The sequence below is a fragment of the Nelusetta ayraudi genome, unplaced genomic scaffold (genome assembly GCF_046127955.1).
Source record: "Nelusetta ayraudi isolate G7.1 ecotype Tasmania unplaced genomic scaffold, CSIRO-AGI_Nayr_v1 ptg000042l, whole genome shotgun sequence".
NCBI classification, from domain to species: domain Eukaryota; kingdom Metazoa; phylum Chordata; class Actinopteri; order Tetraodontiformes; family Monacanthidae; genus Nelusetta; species Nelusetta ayraudi.
In genome coordinates this window covers 9709062-9733436 of record NW_027466092.1, presented here as the reverse complement: position 1 = coordinate 9733436, position 24375 = coordinate 9709062, and the positions used below count along the sequence as shown (strand labels likewise).

At 40.2% G+C, this 24375-nt stretch overlaps 3 protein-coding genes and 1 long non-coding RNA gene across 6 annotated transcripts; 1 reads left to right on the top strand and 3 right to left on the bottom strand.

Annotated features, from left to right (window-relative positions):
* Positions 1 to 2494: 2494 nt before the first annotated feature.
* LOC142893524 (NLR family CARD domain-containing protein 3-like) lies at positions 2495 to 11247 on the bottom strand. 2 transcript variants are annotated; one of them, XM_076034172.1, is made up of 10 exons: positions 11138 to 11247; positions 8706 to 8810; positions 8253 to 8357; positions 7977 to 8093; positions 7642 to 7709; positions 5575 to 7330; positions 5288 to 5461; positions 4862 to 5035; positions 4643 to 4689; positions 2495 to 4232 (listed from the first exon to the last, which is right to left on the bottom strand). In XM_076034172.1, the coding sequence occupies exons 2-10, from the start codon at positions 8735 to 8737 to the stop codon at positions 3700 to 3702; spliced, it is 3006 nt and encodes a 1001-aa protein (XP_075890287.1). In that variant the 5' UTR covers positions 8738 to 8810; positions 11138 to 11247; the 3' UTR covers positions 2495 to 3699. The 2 variants fall into 2 exon arrangements, with proteins under 2 accessions (XP_075890287.1, XP_075890288.1); XM_076034173.1 differs by having other exon boundaries at positions 7977 to 8060.
* On the top strand, positions 10435 to 16656 carry LOC142893526 (uncharacterized). The gene is made up of 5 exons (XR_012927717.1): positions 10435 to 10674; positions 10802 to 11814; positions 12122 to 13819; positions 13989 to 15262; positions 16133 to 16656. It is a non-coding gene; the product is annotated as an uncharacterized LOC142893526 (long non-coding RNA).
* On the bottom strand, positions 12201 to 16251 carry LOC142893525 (transmembrane protein 184C-like). Of its 2 annotated transcripts, XM_076034175.1 has the most exons (11): positions 16118 to 16251; positions 15859 to 15989; positions 15627 to 15663; positions 14891 to 15096; positions 14726 to 14800; positions 14431 to 14524; positions 14009 to 14121; positions 13777 to 13876; positions 13576 to 13653; positions 13379 to 13472; positions 12201 to 12934 (listed from the first exon to the last, which is right to left on the bottom strand). In XM_076034175.1, the coding sequence occupies exons 1-11, from the start codon at positions 16232 to 16234 to the stop codon at positions 12663 to 12665; spliced, it is 1317 nt and encodes a 438-aa protein (XP_075890290.1). In that variant the 5' UTR covers positions 16235 to 16251; the 3' UTR covers positions 12201 to 12662. The 2 variants fall into 2 exon arrangements, with proteins under 2 accessions (XP_075890290.1, XP_075890289.1); XM_076034174.1 differs by having other exon boundaries at positions 15859 to 16223.
* Positions 16657 to 17882: 1226 nt separating the features above from the next.
* Positions 17883 to 23571, bottom strand: LOC142893523 (endothelin receptor type B-like). The gene is made up of 7 exons (XM_076034170.1): positions 22795 to 23571; positions 22382 to 22509; positions 21880 to 22081; positions 20682 to 20834; positions 20445 to 20578; positions 19774 to 19882; positions 17883 to 18565 (listed from the first exon to the last, which is right to left on the bottom strand). Exons 1-7 carry the CDS (start codon positions 23407 to 23409, stop codon positions 18467 to 18469), a joined length of 1440 nt encoding a protein of 479 aa, XP_075890285.1. The 5' UTR covers positions 23410 to 23571; the 3' UTR covers positions 17883 to 18466.
* Positions 23572 to 24375: the final 804 nt, after the last annotated feature.

Sequence of the window (24375 nt, the reverse complement as noted above, 5' to 3'; positions counted from 1 at the left end):
ACCGTCGAATAGCGTTTCATGACCACGAACGGGAAATTCTGGTTGATGGAAGACTAATGTTAAGAACCTGCTAATTTATACAACCCAATAGCTGCAGTCGTTCAGGATGGCGTTGGGGAGGAGGGCAAGGGGGGGGGAATCTCCAGTCATATCTTTGTTGATTGATGTATCTTTGGAAAAAAAAACAACAACAACATGTATTTCTTCATCAATGATTGGCCTGGATTTTTTTGTTCAAGACACTCAATGAAGAAATTGAATGTAACCCTGACCCTATGACAACAGGAACAAGCTGAAATAGTTATAGTATGATTAATATTAACATTGATGAGGGTTTGCTGCACTTTAATTCATAGTAATGATGATAGACCTACTGTTATAAGGTCACTCTGAAAAGATTTGATAAATACAAACAACAGGAACAATTACAATAATATTTTAAAAAGAAAATAACAAAAAAGGAATGTAGACATTTCAGGTATCTTACTTATTGTAAGTCATGATTTCACTCTGGCCAAGAAAAAAAAATCCAATGCTCCTGTCTCCCTGTAACTTTTTGCTAACATGACTGTTATGCTGCATGTCAATGCCACAGCACGTCAATACTCCTTTTCGTGACTGTCTTAAGGCTTCTTCAGTTTTCAAGTTAGTTTTGTAACCCCAGGTTTAACCTCTGTGGGGTACACCAAGGTGTCCCTCTTCATGGCTATGATGCAATTAAGTTGTTATAATTATTGTGTTATGGTCTTTTTCTGTAACTTCTGAATCACACTCGAATATGGCTTTGTTTTGTGTACAAAGTCAACACCTTAATGGTAACAGCTCCCAAAAGCACCCAAGAGATGGTTTCAGAAATTCCAAAAAACTGATTTCTGGAAATGTCATCATATTCTTCCAGCAACCATGTGATATAGATTTATTTTAATCTCTTTGAGTAACTAACACATCAAAACAAACAAACAAAAAGAAATCAACATATTGGCTTCCATTTACAAAAACCTTATATCATTAAAAGACAGTACAGCCTCCACTGTCATTAACATTTAAATGTGTTCATACCAAAGCCCAGTCAATATGACAAATATGCTTCTTACGTTTTTGGGGAAACCTTTTTAGATCAACCCCATTTATGTCAATTGGACCAAAGGCCTTTTTGAACATTGTTAGTGCTGCTAAGAGTAAATACCCAGAAATAAGATCACTAATCTTTGGATTTTGTTTGCTGGTTTATTTTGTTTTTTTGTTTTTTTTAGCAGAAGCTTTAAAGCCACCAGTATGTTTCATCAGTCGTTGTATCTTGAAAATAATTGGAAATATTATGTTTCTCATGTATTGCTCCGGCATCCACAGTCAGAGCTGTCATTGTGTTTCATTGTGACAAGGAAGCCCCACCCTTGCTCAGCATGTCTGAGGGTGACAGCTGGGACCCAAGGCAGCCAGACGACCCCGCCCTGCACTTCAAGCCAAACCACTGAACCATTCATCCAGATATGACAAGGTGGGAGTGCTATTGTGTTCCTTTACACAAAGACCAATTGGATAACTATGTTATTAAGTGGATTCACTTAAATACAGATATACAAGATAAATACCACTGTTTTCATAGTCGTAACGATTTTTAACTCGACATTTTATTAAGATGCAATTCTTTTGAAAGAAAAAATACAGACTTAAATATGTACCATCTTTGATAAGGCCCAGTCAGTTTTTCCTTTACACAGACAATAATCAACCTAAATTTTAAGTTGTTGATTATCAACAAAGTGTCAGCCATGCATTTACAGTTTAACTTTAAAAAAAATGACTATCCATGAAACAGTGGGTCAGGCAAAAAAACTAACCCCAAAACTACATTACTATTACCATTTGTGGTCAAAGGGATTTGTGATGTTTGTTTGTTTTGTGTGATGCATTCAGTCAGGTGGGCAAATATTTAAATACTGTTTAAAAGGTCACAGCAGCATAGCAAGCATCTGCAACAATTCTACATGATTTGTTTACTGTGGTTGTTCTGTAATGGCAAGTAAAATAGTTCAAATTCTTTGTTGTTGCTAGTTATAGTATGAGTATAGGTGTGTACAAGGAGTTTATGCATAGCTCAATATATTATTTAAAATTGAAAAATCATAAATATAAAATGTTGTATTTTAAATAAATGTTAACTTTGGAAAAACGAATTCAGATTATTTTTGTTAATGCATGCATGTGAAAAAACGGACATAATGGAATTTTTCAAGACAATTTTGTATTTTCATCAAGACAAAATAACTCACGAGCTCATCTATTTTGCTTTCAGATGGTTCTTAAACCATTTGCTCCGCACATATAAAATGAAACATACCAGTCTGACTGTAGAATTTACATCAACAGTATTAATAAGTGGAAAGCTGTCAACCAGTTGTACAGGTTAGTGTTGCACCTGAAAAACGGCCACTGGGACAGACATGCGCGAGAAGTGTATGTATTTACCAGAAATTGGAGTCTGAGAGTGAAATATTTGGTCAAGCTTTATTTCATTTAATGGTTAAATGAAAACACACAAAATCACACAGCACTGTGCCGGTTAAGTGTAACTGTGAACATATTGTATATTATCTTATTGTACACATGGAAGGATCAATCACCGGCTAAATCAATTTTTTAAAAATGTATGGCCACATTAAAACATATATCAAAATGCAATTTAGAACAAACTCTGAATACAGTGTACAATAGATTATTGTACATTTTATGATAGCACACAAAATAAACGCAGCTGTTAAAATCGTATAAATTTTAAGTGTGATCAACGTAAAACTAAGCAAAGTCAGTCACCTGCTAAAACAATTCCCCCAAAAAACATGACTGGTTACAGGAAAACACACATCAACATGTATTTCAGGTCTAACTGTTAACATCTTATTGTATATTTTGATTATGAAAGCACAGTCAAAACAGACTTAAAACTATTGAAATGTGAAGTGTGAAAACACAAAACTGCCATCAACCTCTCCAATGTATTAATGTAGAATTGGGCAGTGAGCATTTAAGGGAGGGGTTCTGAACAACAGACCCCAGAGAGAAAGGCGATGAACTGCACTATGCCTACAGTATGTCTATGTCAATATGTCCTGTCCTGTCTAAAGTGTGTATGTACTGTGTTTGAGGAGCACGATGGAAAATAATTTCCCACCGGGACAATAAGAATACAATCTAATCTAATCATCCAGCTTGATTTAGGCCAGACTCACACTACAGGAGTTCAGGTTGTAAAGTTGTAATGTTACAAGAACGTAGTAGTAGAAGTAGTGGTAAGCCTTGCTTGCCCAGCCTAATAATTTTTATGAAATTAAAGTTAAAGTCCCACTGACTGTCATGTCCCAAAGGAAGTGAAATTTGTTCTCCGCATTTGACGCATCACCTGAGGGAGCGGGTAGCAGCAGCAGATCGAACCCACAACCTTCCAGTCCTAGGGCGGACACTCCAATTCCCGGTTATCAAATGTGTTCCGCCGCGCCCAGACTGCCTCCATGCAGATCGAGGAGGTTACGAATGGATCTTTAAGCCACTACAAGATAATCTGGGCAGAGAATCGGCCTTGAGAAGCCTTGAGAGTCGGTGGCCACTCCCCAAATTCTTGGAATGGGGGAATCGTGCTTTTCCTGTAGCGTGAGCCCAGCCCTGCTCACTATTTTAAATTTTTGTAACTCAAAAATCAGACTACTCTGGTTGACAATACATTGCAGATGATACATTGTCAAGTGCCACTGCAGGGTACAGAAGGTCACTGAATCTGCTTTCAAAGGTATGCAGGCAGAACTGACTGTTCAAGGAAACTCTGTAGAAGGACAAAGTGCCTGCCACAGTATCGAGATACAGCCCAACCCGACTGGAGCGTGAGCAGTGAGAAGAAACACTGACGCTCTCGTTGTTGTGCCAAACATAATAGCCATCATCACCACAGGTCAAACACCAAGACTTGTCGTTCCGCCCAAGCTTACAGTCATCCTCAACTCCTTTCCTTCCAATTGTTTTGTAAGCAACCCCAATGGTGAAAGGCTCCATCACCTCCATCTCCCAGTAGCAGCGCCTTTCTAGACCCTGTGAAGCCAGCACCTGTGTAAAGTTTTCAAATCTCTCTTTGTTGTTTCGATAATTCTGCATTTCTTTCACCCAGGAGACCTTTCGGTTTCCCTCAGATAGACAGAGGTTCTTGTGGGCTGTGCCGGGGTCAAACGTAAGATCACAGGCATCTGTTAAAGTAAAGAGAATTGAGGAACAGAACCTGGGTTGAAAACAAGTATCTGACAAGTTAAGATTGGATTGACCTTGAGGTACATAGCACACTGAGGCAAAAACTTCATACTGATAATAGTAAAGACTCTTTTTATCAAATGCATTTATATCTGGGAGGCTAGAGTTCACAAAAATGCATCCTTTACAGCACATTATACAGAATCAAATCTTAAGAAAAAAACAATCAAATATGCAATGAATGCAAATTCTGTTGTCTGGGCTGATGTAAAGACTATAGCACAAATGTACTTTTTGGACTGGTGATGATAGAAAATGACAAAATGACTACTCTAAACCATTGGGCATACAGTAATAATGTAAAACCATTATAATTTATTATGCCACTTTAAGACTTTCTGTTACTTACATTTCTTGAGTCCAGGTTTCATCCGCTGAATTCCACCCCATTTAACACTAATTGGGAAATAAAACACAGAAAAAAATAACTATTAGTTTTATTAAATAAACAAATAAAGGAAAGAATGACAGTTATTTACAGTATTTTCTGCCATTTTGGCATGACTACATAGTGTACACATTTTAAATTCTACATTAAGTGTAATAGTTTAAGGTGAGTTGTTCTCACTCAAGTTTGGTGAGTGCATATTTTTCATCAGTCTTCTGCTGAATCATCACTTTTGACCCATTGTCTCCTAGGTGATTGTAGCTCAGGTCCAGCTCTGTCAGATGGGAGGGGTTGGCATCTAAAGCTGAGGCCAGATGGGAAGAGCCTACCTCAGTGACCAGACAACCGGACAACCTAAACAAACAAAGAAACAAACAAAAGATTTTTAAAACTCAAATCAACTGACTCACATTATTGATTGTTTTACTGCTGATGAAGTAATAGATTTACAACTGGATGTTGAAATTGGAAGATAAATGGTGTTAACATAAGACAAAAGCTTGCTATATGTTTAAAAGAAGGGAATAATCAAAAACTGCAAAAAGTGCCATCATCTCTGTGAAAAGTAAACTGACAACAGATAGATAAGGCCATTGCATACTGTACCTCAGGATGTTCAGCCTGCATGTCGGATATTCCAGTGCATTGCAGAGCTGCTTTACTCCCAAATCTGTCAAGTCGTTGTTACTTAGATCCAGCTCTCTTAAAGGCAAGTAGGGAAACTTGAGACCAAAGGCCAAGTGTTCAATCCACTCCTGAGTCACTCTGCAGTGTGCTAATCTAGAGGTGGGTGAAATTATAGGGTGGAAGAGTGTGAGAATATAAAACTAGAACTTAGGTTTTATTGGTGGCAAGGGAAAACATGTCAATGTTAACATTAAAAAAGAACTTACACTGCCTTGTTGCTCGTCCTTACAGCTGGTATCAGCCTTCGTCTGCCCTCATCTGAAGCTTTATATTTCTTCAGGTTCAACTCCTCAAGATCATCCTTTGATACCAGCAGCATGAACGCCAGTGCAGAGCAATGCATTGGTGTAAGTTCTGCTTGGGAACCACTTGGATTTTGGAGATATTCCTGAATCTCATCTTTGACTTTATGATCTCTCATCTCCACCATGGCCTGGAACAGGCTGATACTGAAGTCTGGGGAGAGACCCTTCCTATGGATGGCCTTCAGGTAAATCAGGATCTTCTTGACTGTTTCCTGGTTTGATTCTCTTGATTCCAGAAGACCACGAAGCACTATACTGTTTGATTCGACCATTAGACCAAGACTGAATCGCAAGAAAAAGTCCAGGTGGCCATGCTCCTTCGTCACCACTTTGTCGACTATCATCTTTAGAAGATCAGGCACGGCATATTCTTTATCCTCCAGACTGAGGAATCCTTTAAGTTCTTGTTGTTTATGACTGTTTGATAAACAGTCATGAACAAAAAGAGCCGCAAAAAACTCCTGTATGGTAAGGTGCACAAAGAAATACACCTTTCTCTGAGAAATAATTCCTTCATCAATGAAAATTGTGGCGCAAAATCCAGAGTAAATGGCTGCCTCCTTTATGTCAATACCTTGATCTTCTAGATCTTTATCGTAGAAGATGAGCTTATTCTTCTGCAAATGGACAAATGCCAGCTTGCCAAGTTTAAGAATGAAATTTTTGTATTTCTTCAGGAGTCCCTCTCCGTCACTTGCGCTTTCTGCCTCATACTTTCTGTTTCTGCGTTTTGTCTGAGCCAGCAGAAAATGTGCCATCATCTCTGTAAGTGTTTGAGGGACTTTAGCCACCTTACCCCCATCAAATATCTCCTGAAATAACAGAGCACATATCCAGCAGAAGATTGGGATTTGGCACATGATGTCAAGACTCGGAGAAGAGTGAACGTGTGAAATTATCCTATCAGCAAGACCAAGATCATGACTGAATTTCTTCCTGAAGTACTCTTCTTTCTGTTGGTCGCTGAATCCTCTTATCTCTGTCACCATGTTGATATACTCTGGAGGGATCTGACTGGCTGCTGCTGGACGGGTTGTTATCCACAGTTTTGCATCAGGGAGAAGGTTACCCTGGATCAGATTTACAAGGAGATTTCCAACAGATGTTTTCTCAGAAATAGACGTTATGACCTTATTCCTAAAGTCCAGTTGAATGCTGCTCTCATCCAGACCATCCAGGATCACTATGATTTTGGTTTTGGAACAAAAATCTGAAGTTATGCAATCCTGGAATTCAGGATGAAATTCAACCAGGAGGTCATGCAGGCTTTTGTCATCTGTAATCTGATTTAATTGTCGGAAAACAAGACTGAAAATGACGTCTGTGTCTTGATTTGCTCTTTCTTCAGCCCAGTCAAGAAGGAATCTCTGCACAGTGAATGATTTCCCAATGCCTGCAACCCCCTTCGTCAGGACAGTTCTGTGGGACCCACTCTGGGTAGACACAGACTGGAAGATGTCAGCAAGGTTGATGCTCGAAAGTCCCCACATCTCATTCTTTTTCATGTTCCTGAATGTATGCTCCTCATGTGGCCCTTCACTTTCTCCAATGGTGATGATAAGCTCTGAATATATTCCTTTGTCCTTATCCTCAGAAGTAAATGTGACCCGCTTTCTAATTGCTTCTTTGTGAGCCTGGGTCACTTTCAAAACTTTCTCTGTAGACAATCAAGACAGGTCTGGCACTCAGTAAGAAAAAAACAATAATTGAATGAAAGCAGCATGAAAACTTTACAGCAGCTTACTGAAACTCTAAAGTATGAATAAAGAATTAAGAATTTGACAACTAAGAGTTGGAAAGTGGATGTGGACGTGATCTGGAATTAACTCAAAAATACATTATTTGTTTGGTTTGATGATATATATATATATATATATATATTCATATATATATGACAAATGATTAGTTGTAGTTTATTTAATTGATTTACTACCTAGTTAGATGTAGTAAGAGGATTTTTAAACCTACCTCTGTAATCCTCAAAACCCAGGATTCTCTGGGGTTTGTCCGAAGCTGTACTAGGCACTTCATGGCAGCTGCAGGGTAATAAGAAAAAATACACTTTAGAATTGTCCAAAATCTGACACGTTCAATATCCTCTCTCTAATATCATCTCATGAATAGTAATGAAAGGATTAATGGATGAATTATAGTATCCTTGCAAATAGGAAAGCACAAAACAGTGCAAACACAAGGAAGTCCCTTTTAGCATTTTACCTAACTTTGTTCTAGTTGACACCACAAGGAAAACTTCATGCAGCTTATTTCATCTGAAAAAAGGCAACACATTCAGTAATACTTACATAAAGAACTTCCTCTGTTTTGACTGCTGAACACCAAAGGAGAGAGGCTCATCCATGGATCGGTTACTGCTTGAGGAAAGACGACTGTAACCGACAGTAGACCGATGAACGGGGAAACTATTTAGAGAGGATTCATCAACTCACAAAAGCCTAGAAACTGGATACAACTGTCTCTCAATGTAAAACAACAATTTAAGCAACCAAAAACACAATAATCTCATAATATTGTGAATGTGTTGATGAATTTCAACTCATTGTGAAGAATAAAATGTGTACCATTTTGTTTTATCAACTCCAAAGCTGACTGGCTCGTCCATAGATCTAGAACCTTTGAGAGAGACAAAGCTGGGCTGTATGGGCTCCTCCTCAGCTCCCTGTAGGCTGTTAAAATAAGTCATAGATACGTTTTGGAAAGTTTGGAAAAAAAATATTGAATTTTTGCTAAAAGAACAGTGGATATGTGACATAATTAAAGGATGAATAGTAATGAAAGGATTAATGAATGAATTATGTGTGTGTGTGTGTGTGTGTGTGTGTGTGTGTGTGTGTGTGTGTGTGTGTGTGTGTGTGTGTGTCTGTGTGTGTGAGGGGAATATTTATCTTAGAAATACAGAACACTATTGTGTGTTTTGTGTCAAACCTTCTTTAGCTAGAAAAAACATTCCAGGCAAACAATAGAACATAACATAAAAATGTGAATAGTTTAAGCTCTAAAGAAGTGCATATTACCGCCTCTTTTTCTTTTCAGAAACTGAGGGCATTGTGTGCTCTGTGGATAAATCACTGTTGAAACTGCTTGAACTCTCTTTGTTGCACTCTTTCCTCTTCTGTAACCTGTGAATAGAGAGTTTAATTGTCTCAAAAATGCCCACCATCACAGATTTGCTCATAATAGTTTCAGCAGCCAAAAACATATATAGTATCCTTGCAAATACCAAAGCACAAAACAGTGCAAACACAAGGATGTCCCTTTTAGCATTTTGCCTAACATTGTTATATCCTTTATTAATTAAAAAAAAAAATGTATGAAGAAAATGTCCTCATTAAAAACATACAAAACTAAATGAAATCCTGCCTACAAAAACATTACTTTGACTTATTACTGTTTGCATTAAACGCAAGTCTTTTCTAAATTGGTATTGTGTGTATTTTCTTATTTAGAATATGAAAATCACTGTTGCATATTTTAACAAGAGCGCCTCTCTATTTTAATGATAAGCTGAGTTTCGGTTTACTTTTAACCATCGCGTTAGGAGGAGTTTCCGAGCCAATCAAATCTGACCACTAGCGGGCTCTAATGAGCGTTTACAATCAGAAGATGGTCTGTGAAGGAACGGTGTTTCCGACACCAAGCAAGCCAGTGGAAACATGCCTTAAAGGCCCGCCCACTTTTTCAAAAGGCAGTTTCGGTCCCCCGCAGTTTTTACTGTCCAAAAACAATGTTACGCTATATTAAATGGAGACGGGTCATGCACTAGGACCCAGCGGAAAACGGCCGCTCTAACTGAAGCCTGTTTCCCTCGAGACCGCCCCCAAGCTCTTCGATTGGCTCTGCTGTTTCTTGCTAATAATGTGTGATTGGCTGTCCCCGCTGTCACTCCATATGGTTAGCAACAGCGCGTGGACTACTTGCTCTCCGGTGGAAAAAAAAGAAAAGAGAAAGTCGTTGCTCGTCATCGCTACAGTCCGATCTGCTACTGTAAGTTGTTGACATGTTGGGCGTTTGTTCTGCCTGGGTCACGTCAGGTAGAAGGATTTTAATATCAGAGGTTTCATTCACATTTACATTAACATTTGAATGTGTGTCTGTGTGTTAATTGGTAATTAGGCGCAACCAGGTGTCTGTTTGTCCAAAAAAAGGAAAATGGACATAAGAGACTTCTTTAGAAGTCAAAGTGTAAAGTTACTCAAAGGAACGCATTACACTCTGGCCCTCTGGAACTCCTCTGGAACTCCTCATCCATCAGAAACTCAGACTCACTCACCTCCTTCAAAAACAAACTCAGAACCTTGACCCCCACACAACTGACATCTCGGACACCTTTCACTTATAATTATTATTATTAGTCTACTAGTAGTAATACTATGACTTTAATTTTTTGAAAATTATTTTATAACTTTATGATAAACTTATGTATTGCATATGTTCATATTATGTAATTGTTTGATTCTATACTAGTCTGCAGTAATCTATCCATTTATATGTCTGAGTGTAAGTATAGTCAAAGTAATTCAGAATTTCTGCTTATTTTTTTTACAAAAAAAATGAGACATAATTTTACATATATGAGGTCAATTGACCATACATACCAAAAAGAAGTGTTGGTGGTAATGGTGGCAATTGGAAAGAGAGATTGAAAGAGTTTGAGATTTAATGATTTTTTTTTTTTTTTTTTTTTTTTTGCATGTGAAATTTCTGTATGACAACTTTGTATGTAAAAGCCTCTAGTTTAGGCTGTGGTTGTACGCATATTTTTTTAACTTCGTATTGCTTTGAGGTGATACCAGCCCCCCCCCGGTCCCCGCCCCGCGGCTCTGGCCAGTTGTGGCCACTTCTGAATTCAAAATTCCGTCCTTGCTCTTAAAGTAGTACCAACACGTCAGAGCTGGGCACTGGCAATGTGAGATTAGTTGACCGACGGGTCAGTGAAGGCGGCGGTTTACCTTCCTAACCGTACAAACGGCAATGAAGATCCTGGTTGCAGCTGGAGCGCATAGGAAAATGTGAATTATACTTTTTTCTTTTCTTTTCAACACATTTGTCTTCAAGTCAGCTATTTCCATAATACAGATGAACAACAGAAGAGCAGGAATTTCAGAGGCAGCCTTCATGTATTTATGGATTTAACAACGCCCAAGCCAATGTCCGTCGCCTGTTCCTTTTCACTTCCTTGTTCAAAAGCGTCGAATTGTGCGTTCCGACTGAACTAACTAAATAACAAAGTTAGCTAACAGTGCAAGTCATTTCTTGATATTTGTATTGCAAAAATACATTTAAAAGATCTGTGTAGTACAAACATCCAGCGTTTCATAAGCGCAAACTTTGCGGAAATACGCGTTTTTTTACGGTGCAATTATATGCATCACACAAAACGACGAAAACATCGGACAAATTTGAAAGATATTTTTGACAAATTTGAAAATCAGCGCCTCATTCTTACCAAAGTCCAAAGTGCAGTAGACAACCAGTATTATTTATCAAAAGAACGCGTCCTCGGTTCTTCGAACAGCTGGCGTTTCAGTTTCATAACAAACCTGCTTTAGGAAAAACAAAACAAAAACAAACCAGCGTCACGTGGTTCCTCTTCGCGCACGCGCGCCTTTTGCTTTCATGACAGTTGGTTAACTCCACCCATTTGTTACATCATTTGGCGTTTCAACAATATTTTGCTTACAACCATTCCATTTAAAGCTAGTTATGTATTTTCTTTCTTTTAGAAGCTGCATAGAAAATGAATTAATTCATTTTGATTTATTTTAAGAATATTTGTTTTCTTCTACAATCAGAAACAAGCTTCAGTATACAGTAAAGGGGTTGATGCCTAAAAATATGCCAATACCTTCAAGTCATGATTGAACGGTTGAACACTTTGAAAATTGACTACCATTTTCAGCAATACAGCAGAATACGTATCTTTGCTTCCATTAAATTATTTTAGGGGTCAATGAATCCAATTGAATTGCTTTTGAGGCACAAAAAAAATTTGGCATGACAACAGGGGTGGGTGAATTATGCCAATTTCATTAAAATAGGTGTCAGATATCTATTAATTTTTTTCTTTCTAAACTTTCATTCATTTTACTTTTGATATGTATATACCTTGGGGTCATTGAGAATGTCACGGTCTATAAAGCTAACAGTCTGCGCCTGTCATCTGCACCGCCTTTATTAACCAGTCTCCCATGTTCCCCCTTGCCAGATTATCTGTTTTACATTGCACCAGTAATCCAGCGCCTGTCTCCTTGTTGTGCTCCTTCATTCCCCGGTTGACAACAGCCCGTCCCTGACGCCGATCTCGCCTGCCTCTCCCACCGCTTGCACTGGTTCTCGACCATGGACTGCCCGACCTCCCCACTTCAATAAACATCTTAAACTGCATCAGTGGTTGTCGTGCATTTGAGTCCACCAACACCTGACAGAGAAGAACTGATGAACAAAAGATAGGTCTTGTTTTATAACTGAAATGTTTGTTCTCAAAAATGTTTGCAATTAAAACGTGTATGTCCAGTTGAAAGAGCCTGTTTATTATGATTTTGAACAAAATCAACATCAGCCCAAGGACACTTACATAAGCACCGTGTATGTGGACAAAACAAACAAGCTGCTGCTTCTCTGATAACAGCATCAACTACCCTTCAACCAATATGTTTATCAAAATTACATCATTGCACTTCAAAATACAATTCTCAAACATTTACCTCTGAGTCATGTTAAAAATGTGGTTCTCGGTAACCATGGCTTTGACACCACTGACTGCAGTCTCTTCCTTCTGCTTTCCTTTGATTATTAATAGTAAGTCGCATTTTCACAAAGTTTTGAGACGAGTATTCACAACAATATATTTAGTCCCCTGTTGATACAGAATTCAACTATCCATAGCCACACAGCACATCAGAAGAGGGAGCCATAAAGAGACAAAGACAAGTTCCAACTCCTGCCCCTGTGCTGCAAGAGGTGTCACGCTGTTAATGGGAGTCCCCGGCACTGGGAGGTGAGTTGTCCCCGTCCTCCCAGGAGGAATTAGTGAATCCAGCAGGGGCAGAGATCGAGTGTGGTGCAGGTGTGTGTCCGAGGCCTTGGTAGCGGCCCTTTGAGGAAGGGGAGGAGGGCATCGAGGTGGCTGCCGCAGAGAGGGGGTCCTGCGAGGTGGCCGTGAGGAGGCCGGTGTGCTCTGTGTGTTCAGGACGGGCTACCGACCCAAAGTACATCTTGTTGGGACGCCCCAGAAATGTCCGCCCTATGGATGGCACAGAGGTGTGAGTTACATAAAACATAAAAGTTGATTTATTGATTTTCTTCTAGTACTTGGCTCTAGTCCTCTCTATATTTTGAAAGAACATTATAACTAAGTCAACTAAACCACCTGCCCTATGTGTGTATTAGTAATAGTAGTGTATTAGTTGTCCAGTGTCTGCATCTTATTGTCTGTCTGTTCATCCCTTTTTCTATTTTTCATTTCATGACAGGGAAAAACGTGCTAGCTCTGAATTTTTTATGCCATTTTATTGTCATTCAGTTTGGTGTCTGCCACTGTCTCTACCATTAATTCTGTGTAACTGCATGGATGAATGCTGGTAATCGTTACAATTGAGGTAGCTAATAAAAAAACAAACAACACAGTAAGTTATTGGCTCAGAATGAAAAAAAAGATAAAAATGACATTGATGAGTGAGGCACGCACCTGCATGGCGAACCTGCTCTGTTACATCTGCTCTGATGTCCGAGAAATCCCACATGGCCAAGAAGCTGTCAAAACATGAGCCCTCCTCTGCTTCCTGGATGGGGAAGTTGAGGAAAGGCAAACGTTGACCATTTCATCAGATTACGTTCAATGTAAGGTGAATGGCTAGACAGAACCAGTCAGTGACACAGGTTTACCTGTACATATGGCTTATAGGTGAAGGTGTAGTGGTGAGCAATGGCCGCGAGGAACATCTCTATGCAGATGATGAAGTCCTGTATCAATCGTCAGTTAGTGAGTTTTTATCTCCTTTACGTCTGAAATCTTAAAAGATCGCTTTTCTTTTATTCTCTTATTTTAAATTCATGGTTATAAAATGGCCAAGTGTGGGTGCACACCTGCAGTCCAGTAGCCACAGCCTCCACACTGTCCCAGTCCCAGGTATGTTTGTCGGAGATGACGCCCACCTTTACCAGGAAGGCTATTACAACCGCCTGCCTATAGGGAGAAACAGAATCATTTTTGTAGCTTAACATTTGTATAATGAATGTATTAAATAAAGTGTTGGGAACATATCAGAAATGTATCACAAAATGTATTTGGCTCTTAGATTCATCAGTCTGTTCTTACCAGAAGGAAACAAAGACCACCAGTTTGACACAGAGGAACTTGCCCACAGGTCTGATTGGCATCAGTTCCTCTTTGAGTGCTCGGTACAGCAACACAAGACAATACATGGCAAACTAGAGAGAGGGGGAGGCAAACACCGAGAAGAAAAGCTTCACTATATTTCTCAAAATGTAGTTCATTTCCCACTGCCAGCAAGTTGATGGCCAACAAAACCACAGTAGTAAATATTTGCTGTGTGTCAAATCACCGACACAGAGCACAAAGTGATGAACTTCTCCTATTCCTAAAATAGACACCTTGGATTTTTGTTGAAGCTGCGGGATTTAAAAGTATATAAATGCAGGTCTTGATCATTTAATTAAAGCAGAACAAACACAATTCTAGGGTTTTAGCCCATCATTATGATGTCATATGTAAATTACCAGCTGGGATATGTTGTTGATGATAACCAGGTAGGACCAGGCATTTCTGAAGCTGAAGTTAGCTTCATCATAAACTCCACAGAGCTGACATATCCTACACACAAATAAGAAAACAATACAGGAAGCAAACAATTACTTTTTTTTTTGTTGCAAATCTTAGCACTCACACAGCAGCAAGGCAGCAGATGAAAGTATCACTGTAAGGACATAATGAGAAGCAGTGGAAAGGGAAAACTTTAACCACTTTGTCAAACTCTTCTCTCTGTACTAAATTACTGAGTGCTAGGACACTTACAGTGCTATCACCGTGGTGACAGGCCTGACCACAGTGTACTGCAGAACGCCCAGCTTACATCTGAAGAGCAACACCCTATTGGAGAACGAGAGAAAATCCCTTTAACAAACATCCATTCATCCATCCATCCACCGGGTATTGACCCCATGCCCTTCCTCGTCTTACTCTCCCATGGCCCACGGAGGGCAGCAGCACAGCGGGGGCAGGTGTGGCTGCTGCTGCTGCACCTCCAGCATGAGCACCAGGCTGGGGTACTGGTTGCTGAGGAAGTTCAGCAGGAACACCAGGAAGTTGTAGATGACGTAGGCCTCGTAGCACTCCCTGCATGTGTCCACGTAGATGGCCAGGCTGGGATAGCGGAGAGCGAGCCACTGGTCGACAACACACGCACAAGGACAAGCTCACTTTAGCCTCAAGACCAAATCCAACCCTGTGGTGAGAGCCGGCAGGGTTGTGCGGCAGAGGGGTCTATTCTTAATAGTGCAACCTTGTTTGCTGTGTTGTGTGTGGTAGGCAGCTGCAGTGTGACACACACCGGTAAGTAATTATGGCTGGACGATGAGGGATGGGATTCATCACAGCATTGGATTTGGTTAAAACACAGTAGTAAGTCAGGTGATGAAAACAACAGATGTTTATCATGGGACAGTCAAGTCATTGCTAATCCTCTTGAGGTCATTAAAAACAGACCAGCAGTCCAGTCTTGTGACAACAACCTCTGATTAGGGAATGTTACCAGGCAACATAATATGATGCAGCATTCAAATAATGTCACTTCCTCTCTTTCTCTCTCTCTCTCTCTCTCTCTCTCTCTCTGTCTTTCTCTCTCTCTCCCTCTCTCTCTCTTTCTCTCTCTCTCTCTCTCACTCACTCTCTGATCAGAGTGTGCATTATAACTCACACTGTCGAGACTGTAGATCGGCACCATCCACAGTATTCTGGTGAAAAAGAGAAGAAAAGATCATAATATGAAGAGTAATTATTATATTATTAACTGATTTGCATTATTTCAATGCAACATAATGTTATTTTTATTTCATTCTTTTTATTTTTTAGAATGTACAGTGTGTACTGCTGTCTTGTCAAGTAGGGTAACTGGTCCTATAATAGAGTTGTTAGACGAGTTTGGTCACCTGATAATGGGTCTCTGCAGTTCAGGCTGGGTGTAGTGCACAATGTGCTGTAAAATCCCCCACAAAGAAATTGGTATGGTCAGAAAGACAAAGACACCGGCTATGAACCAGGCTTTGCTGTGGGTCCCGACCTGTGGGAGGGAAGTGGGTGTCAAATCCACAACAACAACACAAAACAAAAAACACGAGGTTAAATTGCCCCTCAGCACAGTGACCACCAGGGGGCAACGGACACTACTCATCCACATGTGAGGTGTACCTTGTCTTTCTGCAGCTCCCAGATGCACAGGGGCAGCACGGCCACCAATAGGAGACAGTAGAGAACCAGAACCAGTGGGCGGATCCACCTCCGCCACTCTGCCCATGAGCAGGGCATATTGGCAGCTTCAGCCTCAGGGCAGGCTACAGGCACATACCAAGGATGGAAAAGTCAGTGTGCTGACAAAAAAACAAAGTGTCTACTGTCTACGGTCAGCTGTACTAAAAAGCTGTTTGCCACAGCAAGCTGCATAACGTAGGAATGTGAGTCCCATGTTTTACTCTACAAAGAGATACGTGTCTATCAGTGTTAAATTGAAGGGTCATGTTTTGAAAATTTGATACGCAAAGTCAATGTTTGCGATTACTTGCAGCACATATTTATGTCTAAAAGATGTATAGTTTCCATTAATTGCATTGTACTTTAAAAGGTTTGATGAACAGAAAACGAATGGGGCCTGCTCCTTGTCCTGTTCATGCAATCTAGCACATGCATTTTTCTTCTAAACTGTATGTCCCAAAGGAAAAAAACAAAACAAAGACTATTGTGTATGTGGATTTTTTTGTACACATTTTTTCCTCCCTGCTGTGGACAAGTTAGGCAAACAATAGTCCTTCATTAATAATGTAATTTTATTCTAGAAACATGTTATTTGTGATTTACTTTGTTTTCAACCAGGTGATCTTCAAGCATGTCCCTGCTCTGGCTTTCCAATCGGTTAACTAACCAGTCTCTGGTTAAATGTGTCAGTTCTTTCAGGAGGATTATGACAATCTAAAAATATGGATTTAAACAGTAACAGTACAGTACAACGTCAGATGAACAAATGCTCACACCTGTGTGTAGATGCTGTCACATGCTTCTAATGCTATGACCATCGCATACTTAACTACCGGAGCCAGTTTTATTAGGTAGATTTAAACTAGACATTGCGTATTTAAAAATATGTAGCCTTGCTACGATGGGATGGTGAATCATTTCTGTACCGTTGCAGCTGAGGATGTTGATTCAGGGCGACGGCTGGCCTGTTTTCCTCTTCAGTCCCGCCCCATCAGTCATGTCTCTTCCCGGCGAGGACCACCCACCACCAACAGATGCACAGTGCAGCTAAAGCCGCCGATCACTGGTCGAACACCGGCCGATCAACCCCCGAATCGATCGCAGAAAGTGACTGAAGTGTCGCGGAATAAAGACTTGTAGCGACAGGCAGCGGATGCTGTTGTCCTACGTTGTCGCTCCCGTCCACCGTGTTGACGCGCTCACGTCACGGGTACGAATCTCAGTCATCGCGCCCCATCAGTCACGTGGTCACGGGAGCGGGTAAACAAACGCCCCACAAAACCTCAACCTTTTTCTTCATTTATATTGATACATTTATTTATTTATTTTTTTTTTTAGGATTTCTTATTACATTAAAGCAATCAAAGCCAATGTCGTTATCAAACTAAAGGCTTAAAGGCTTAAATATAAAAGGTTTAATTAATTAAAGGCTTCACAATGACGTCTGCTTTTTTTTTTTTTTATCTTTGGAAAGAAATACACATTATAATTAAAATTTTAGAATTTAAATTGGACAGAAGAGGAATATTGACTAAAATAACAGAAAAGCTAATGAACATTAGTAATAAATTATTATGTCATTATTATCAATATCAGTGGCATGAGTATAATTTTAGCTTTAAATTGTGTGCCTGTGTACCAGTCATGTGTCTTTTACATTTCGAACGCTTCTCATATTGAAAAAAAAAACAACCAATGTTCAGAATATTCAGAAAAATGTTTTTATTGATGGAAATAATAACAAAAAACTAATTAAAAGCACCTTCAAAAATACGTTGTCCAGGAATTTTGAGCTTGGCTGTTTTTTTTTCTCTTTTATTGTGAAAGTTCTCTCTGTGTGTCTGAACACCTGTCCTTGTTCCGTTTCCTTCTTCGTTCCTGAGTTTGATCATTTGTTTAATTCTTCTTTCACCTGCTCTCACCATGTGTGCCTGCTTTCCTATAGTTATCTTTCATTTGTTATTAAGTACCTTAATTTTTGGCTGTTTTTATGCTTGACTTCCCGCCTTGTTTAGACTTTTAATAATCTTTCAAACTCCTGTTACTCCATGTCCGAAGAACATAATATTTGATGTAAAACAAAGCAAACTAGTAAAGTGTGTCACCACAAACTTTTGTTTGTATTGGGTAACAGTATTACATATAACAATAATAATATACAGACACAATTTGATGCTAAAACTGTGCAACAGAGCAGACAACAGAACATTTTTTTAAAAAAAGAGAGAGAATAAACGTTGTGTCCCTCGGGTGTTGCGCAAGCGGATGTGAGCAGCTCCCTTTGTCTCCTTAGTGGTCAGTGTGTTTGTACTGCAGGCTTGTCCCATGGTTGAGAGGCAGCATGCTGTTGGAGAGAGAGCCAGAATAACACCAACAACACAGACAGGACTACAGAACGACAGACAGGTAGGCAGGCAGACAGACAGGCAGGCAGGCAGACAAACAGACAGATTGACAGACAGACAGACAGACAGACAGACAGAGGGTGGGTTTGATAAAAGGTGTAATCCATTGATTTGAACTTCACAGATTTAAACAGATTTTTGCAAAGATATGACTAAACCCCAAACCAGAGGCTAAAAGATGACATTTTTACCTATTTGAACACATTGTTTAACATGTAAAATACTACTCTGCTGTAACAAGCATGCGCACAATAAGAAATCAGCCGTGATCTGATGCAGCACCACTGACAACTGCAATAATGGAATAGAGAATGGCATAGAACAGCAGAAATTGACACTGACATGTTTGCAGTATGCCTTCTTACCATCACATGGTACTAGCAGATGCTATATACTGTTGATTAGTTTCAAAAGTGGGAGACAAAAAAGCAGCATAATATTGACAATGAAGCACCTTCAGCTGCTCCTCATTGGTGGACGTCGCTTCAGCTATAATCTCCCTCTCTTCTGTGTTTGCACAGAGGGGAGATAATGATCTGAATTGTCAAAGTCAAAGTAGGAAGTTGAATATTCTCTTCTTCAACTTCATGTAATTTTAATCATGGTTTGAAGATTTTGAGCCGTTTCTCTGATCAGTTTGATTTTAAGCCATTCTCAGTTACACAATGCACACAATGGTCAACCATAGTTGTCTCAGCTCCAAACCATGGACTCATTTGGTTGACAATTTTTGTTTATATAAAACATGTTTTTGTTTAGAGAAATGTACTTCCTGTTATCTATTCCTCGCAAAAGCAGAAAAAAATGCTGGTAGTACCACATAATTGAAAAAACTATTTTTTGTAATTTTCTAACTTTTCAGAGGGTCTTAAACAGAAATGAAAATTCTTTTCCATTGGGTGAAAAGAAAAAGCTTCATGATGTCAACAAAGTGCCCCTTTTAAACAGACATGTTTCTGGTCACGTCTCACAAGCTTGAAGCACAATTTATGACCCGTGTCTTCAAAAGTTCACCAAATTCAAAACATTTGTTACAGCAAACCATTCGACATCATGTCCCTGCTGCACTCCCGCCTTTCTATGTCTCACAGCCTCGCTGACCTTATTCTGAAGTCACACTGACCCTGAAAAAGGCGCCACAGCTGTCCCCAACATAAAACATTGATTTGAAAAAGCAATTTTGTATTTTACCTTGAAGCAGTTTTTGAACTTCTTGGACACAAAGTAGAGGATTATGGGATTGATGCAGGAGTTGATTTTTGCCATGTTGATGCCGAAGAAGTCCAGAACTAGCAGAAAACTGCAACCATGGAAGATAGAGGGCCAGAGGGTTGTTATAATTTTACAACAAAAGGGGAATGTGTGAAAGGGTAAACAAAAATAATCTCAATCACGTTTTAGTAGCTTTATTCTCAAAAATAAAAAGTTAAAGTGCACTATTTAAAGTACATGGATGGCTAGTCAGCGTGTATAATATGCCATGACAGGTTGGAAACAAATCAAAATAGCATTCACTGATATAAACTCCCACAGTGCAATTTATTATTAGATTTTTTTTTTTTTTTTATTATGTTGAAAATGCAGCCAGTTTCTGCTCAAACAGCTGATAATGCAGCAAACATGCTAATCTATTTAGCATGAGTTGTTGCTTATGTCTTCTTTCCTCCTGGTTCTTTCACACCTCAAAAAAGCTACTTGGTTCCAATGTACCAATGCAATCTTAAGGTTGATTTAAAAAATAAATACCACTACCACAGTCTGTTGGAGGTTGGAGAGATGGATCAGTCCTCCTTGTATAATTACTCATGGCCATTAGAACACATGTAGCTTTCTATGCAATTTTTAAAAAATTTTTCACATACTTTAGCAGCTCACAGCGGTTTGCATCATGGGGTTTGTAGAAGGCCCATTTCAGCAGGCGACTCAGGTGAAGTGGGAACCAGCACAGAGCAAAGATCAACACCAGGCTGAACACGGTTTTAGCCACTTCTCTACGCTGTGAAGAAAAACAGACCATCAGAAATCTGTCCTGTGTGCGTGCGTGTGTGTGTGTGTGTGTGTGTGTGTGTGTGTGTGTGTGTGTGTGTGTGTGTGACTACCTGTTTGAGATGTTCGCTAAATGATATCCTCAGGCTTCCTCTCTGGTGTCGAAGCATTTCACAGGTCATCAGGCCATAGAAGAGGGCTGAGCAGGCAAGAGGAACGCAGAAATAGAAGCCAAAGAGCCACCAGTCCTTGGCATTCTGATAGAACTGGAGAATTTTGACAATGTTACCCAAAAAAATTGTCTTTTTTCCCCCTTCTCTCTCTATCTAAAGCATATATCACCCTACAGGAAAGTAAACAAGCAAACCATTTTTTTCTTAAAGATTTGACAGCATTGCATAAAATGAAGTATTTGATCAGGTATCACATACTGCAAAGCATTAAAAAAAAAAGTTTTGTTGTTGGTTCATATTGTGGTCTATTATATACCTCAGCATTAGGTCATGTTTGTCAAACATGTGTCTTGTGATATCACAGTATTGATGCCTCTGTTTAAATATGTGCCCTTAGAAACGTCCCGACACTTTGTCTCTCTGCCTCTGAGATTCTGTGTCTGCTGAGACCTGCATCACTGGCTTTATCACATCCCTGCTGGATTGTTGCGATGCAGACCTGTTCTTGGTCCCAACAGAGCCTTTGACAGGCTCCAGCATGTGTAACATTCAAGTAATGGTGTGTTTTCCCCGACTTTTCTCTAGATCTTTCCGTCACTCCAAGCCTCATTCATGAAAAAGACAGTAGACACTTTATTTTATATATTACAATATATTACAATTGTTCTATGTTTGTTTTTAATTCTATGGTGTTTTAATAATTTTGTTGTCTGTCTTGCTCTTGTATTTCTATTCAATTAACTTTTCCTGGCTTCCAGTTAGGTTCCACATCACTTATGAAGTCCACCTGCCTTGCTACTTGTTATGAGTTATGTGGAACAACCTGGCAGTAAGGGACCAATCCACCAGTATTGCCCATCAGGGCGCCTGAGGTACTCTGATTCACCCCTGCACCTGAAGGCAACCTCTGGGGATTTGAGCCATCAGTGTGGTGGACACTTCCAGCCCTAAGTTAGCAGCAAAAATATATTCACAGCATCACTCTTATAAGGTAGTGTTTATAGAAAACGGTGTTGTGTTGAAGCAGTCTGCACTCTCAGCTAAACACAAACAAAACACACTCACGCTCTCACTGCTCCATCATGCTCACGTGCAGACGGCCACAACATTCACACACCCACGTGCTGTAAACACTCACGATCATGAAGGGTGTCGTGGGCCACGCTATCATGCAGGTGGTGATGTTGGCGTTATTGAAGACGAAACTGTTCATGTCGAAGGCGATGACCTCTGGCACAGCCAGCACCATGGAGAGCAGCCAGATCACCACAATCTTCACTGCCGTCACAGTGGGAACACCTCTCTGCTTCACCCGTGACCAGGACGCCACTGCGCGATACCTGAGGTCAAAGGGGATGTTAATATTTCAATGTTCCTCTTTGTATGTGAAATGGCCACCCATCCATCCTTCCATTTTCAATACCAGCTTCCTCTTGCACTCTTGGTAATAAAAATGTGTGAAAAAATAGTAATTTACTTGACTATTAATACTTTTTCCAATTCACTTTTTTCATGTGTATAAATTCTATTTGGTTTGTCCCACCTGGCTGGCTGACTTTCCATCTAAATGATGGACAGTTCATTTCAAATGCTCACCATGAATGCTGCACCGTGAGTACACATTGTGTTGCATGTGTTACCTGTCCACACTCAGAGCACACAGGTTGAGCACGGTGATGCCGACCGACGCTTTCTGCAGGAAGGGAAGCAGCTTGCACAGGAAGAGTCCCAAGAAACTGTTGGCAAACGGCCAGCCCATCGCCAGGAGCTGCACAACAACACAAACACACACACACACACACACACACACACACACACACACACACACACACACACACTCGCAGGTCAGCGTCACAGCACACGCAGGCGGTGTCTTATCAGTGGCACTCTGGGATATTTTAGTTACTGTTATCGCTGTAACACTCAGCCTCCCGACTGAGACACCAAACACACACTCTCATTGCTCCCACAGCAGATTTCTGCTGCTGCAGTCAAACTTCTTAATCCAGAAATAAGTTTCCCTCTTCTTGAAGTACAATACTCTGAGCCTTACCTTGTAGACATTGATTGGAATGTCAATGGTGATATACATCAAGTCTCCCAGGGCCAGACTGGCTATCAGAGCATTGGGTCCATTCCTCATGCTTTTATTTTGACAGATAATCCTGAGCAGGGTGGCATTTCCAATGATCCCCACAGATAATATCAGACATGAGAGCACTGTGTTGATGCACTTGAAGGCTGTGGTCGTCCTTATACTGTTGGCCTGCAGACATCTCGGAACTGATGATGTCTGTGTGTCTGTGGAGGAGTTGTTGGAGTGAGACTGATGATGTTTCCTTTCACGCTCGTGTTTTAGCCTGCGACTAGATTTTCCTTTCTCTGCCGGGGACGAGGCCTTATTCAGAGTGTCCTGTACAAGATGTGGCTTTCTGTCTGAGGACTCGAAGAGATGGTCCATCACTGCTGCTTGAGGCACATCAGTGGCGAGGAAATCTGGAATGCTTGCCATCATCCTGTCCAGTATTTGGGATGGGTCAGAAGATGCGTTTTTGTCAGAGGCCCCGGGACTGACAAAGAGAGAACACCAGACAACAAGGAGCAGGATCCTAAAGCTTTTGGTGGAGTCCATATCTTTGAATGCGCAGTCCATTCTTAAGCCTGTCATTTGTCTTTTAAACCTGACTCCTTTCACTTCATAGGCAGCGACTGAGTGTGTTTAACCACTAATTGGATGCTTTCAAAGTGGATCAGTTGAAAATCAGTAGCGAAAGTAGAGGGTGTCCAGGTACAAAGAACAATCTGGCATTTTCTTTGTGCCAGTTGGGAAAAAAATCTGAAAGAAGAGATTGAAAGAAACAGTCACAATACAACCATTTTTAAAAAATTTTTTTTTTTACAAACTCTGAAATGAAAACTAAAATTCATTCTATTCATGAATGACCAGATCTTCAAATCCAGATCTCTTCATGAATCTGATTACTTGTTGGAACACATAAGAGGGCCATAATATGGCACTGATGTCTTCAGCATGTACCAGACAAAGGTTCAAGACAAATTCTTCCAGAAGGTCAAACAAACAAAGTTCAGCCAAGTCTCCATGGCAAAGTGGAGAAGAAGTCTGTTATATATAGATATCATTTTGACTCTCTGGTTTAGACATACTTAGCTTTGTGGCTCAAAACCTTCAATTGGACCTGGATTTTAGACAATAGAAACACTGAGAAATAATAACAATAATTAAAAAAAAAAATCTCACCCGTTTATGAGAATGTCATATTAAATCCTGCCAGTTGACACTTGAGCTGCTCTGCCTCATCACTCCTTGTCAAGTCGAGCTCAGGGAATTCAGGTTTCAGCTGAAACCAGCACACTTCCCGGCACTATATCAGTCTGTCCTCTGTCGCCTCCTCTCCGCTCCTCTCTTGTCCTCTGCACTCCTCCCTCCGCTCTCTTCTTATCACTTCTTCCTCTCTCTCCCTCCCCTTGTTGCTTCTTTTGACCTTGTCTGTCTCCTTTTGCTTTTTCACTCGTCTGCAGTGGAACAACTCGTAAATGCTCTGACAAGAAGTGGCTCTGAACCTCTCCCCACTTCAGAGCTCCTTTATTAAACAGCGTTGTGGAAATTGAGGCA

What these genes read in the sequence shown, in the direction of transcription:
- LOC142893525 (XM_076034174.1), bottom strand. Translation starts at nt 16,223, where the DNA reads ATGGGCAGAGTGGCGGAGGTGGATCCGCCCACTGGTTCTGGTTCTCTA. An exon ending in GTGGTCTTTGTTTCCTTCTG is followed by an intron (nt 13,877 to 14,008) that starts GTAAGAACAGAC and finishes TTCTCCCTATAG; the next exon opens with GCAGGCGGTTGTAATAGCCT. An exon ending in CCTATAAGCCATATGTACAG is followed by an intron (nt 13,473 to 13,575) that starts GTAAACCTGTGT and finishes TTCCCCATCCAG; the next exon opens with GAAGCAGAGGAGGGCTCATG.
- LOC142893524 (XM_076034172.1), bottom strand. Translation starts at nt 8,737, where the DNA reads ATGCCCTCAGTTTCTGAAAAGAAAAAGAGGCG. An exon ending in AAACAGAGGAAGTTCTTTAT is followed by an intron (nt 7,710 to 7,976) that starts GTAAGTATTACT and finishes ATTACCCTGCAG; the next exon opens with CTGCCATGAAGTGCCTAGTA. An exon ending in GAAACCTGGACTCAAGAAAT is followed by an intron (nt 4,233 to 4,642) that starts GTAAGTAACAGA and finishes TTACTTTAACAG; the next exon opens with ATGCCTGTGATCTTACGTTT.
- LOC142893523 (XM_076034170.1), bottom strand. Translation starts at nt 23,409, where the DNA reads ATGACAGGCTTAAGAATGGACTGCGCATTCAAAGATATGGACTCCACC. An exon ending in TGTGCTCTGAGTGTGGACAG is followed by an intron (nt 22,082 to 22,381) that starts GTAACACATGCA and finishes CTTTGACCTCAG; the next exon opens with GTATCGCGCAGTGGCGTCCT. An exon ending in AACCGCTGTGAGCTGCTAAA is followed by an intron (nt 19,883 to 20,444) that starts GTATGTGAAAAA and finishes CCATGGTTGCAG; the next exon opens with TTTTCTGCTAGTTCTGGACT.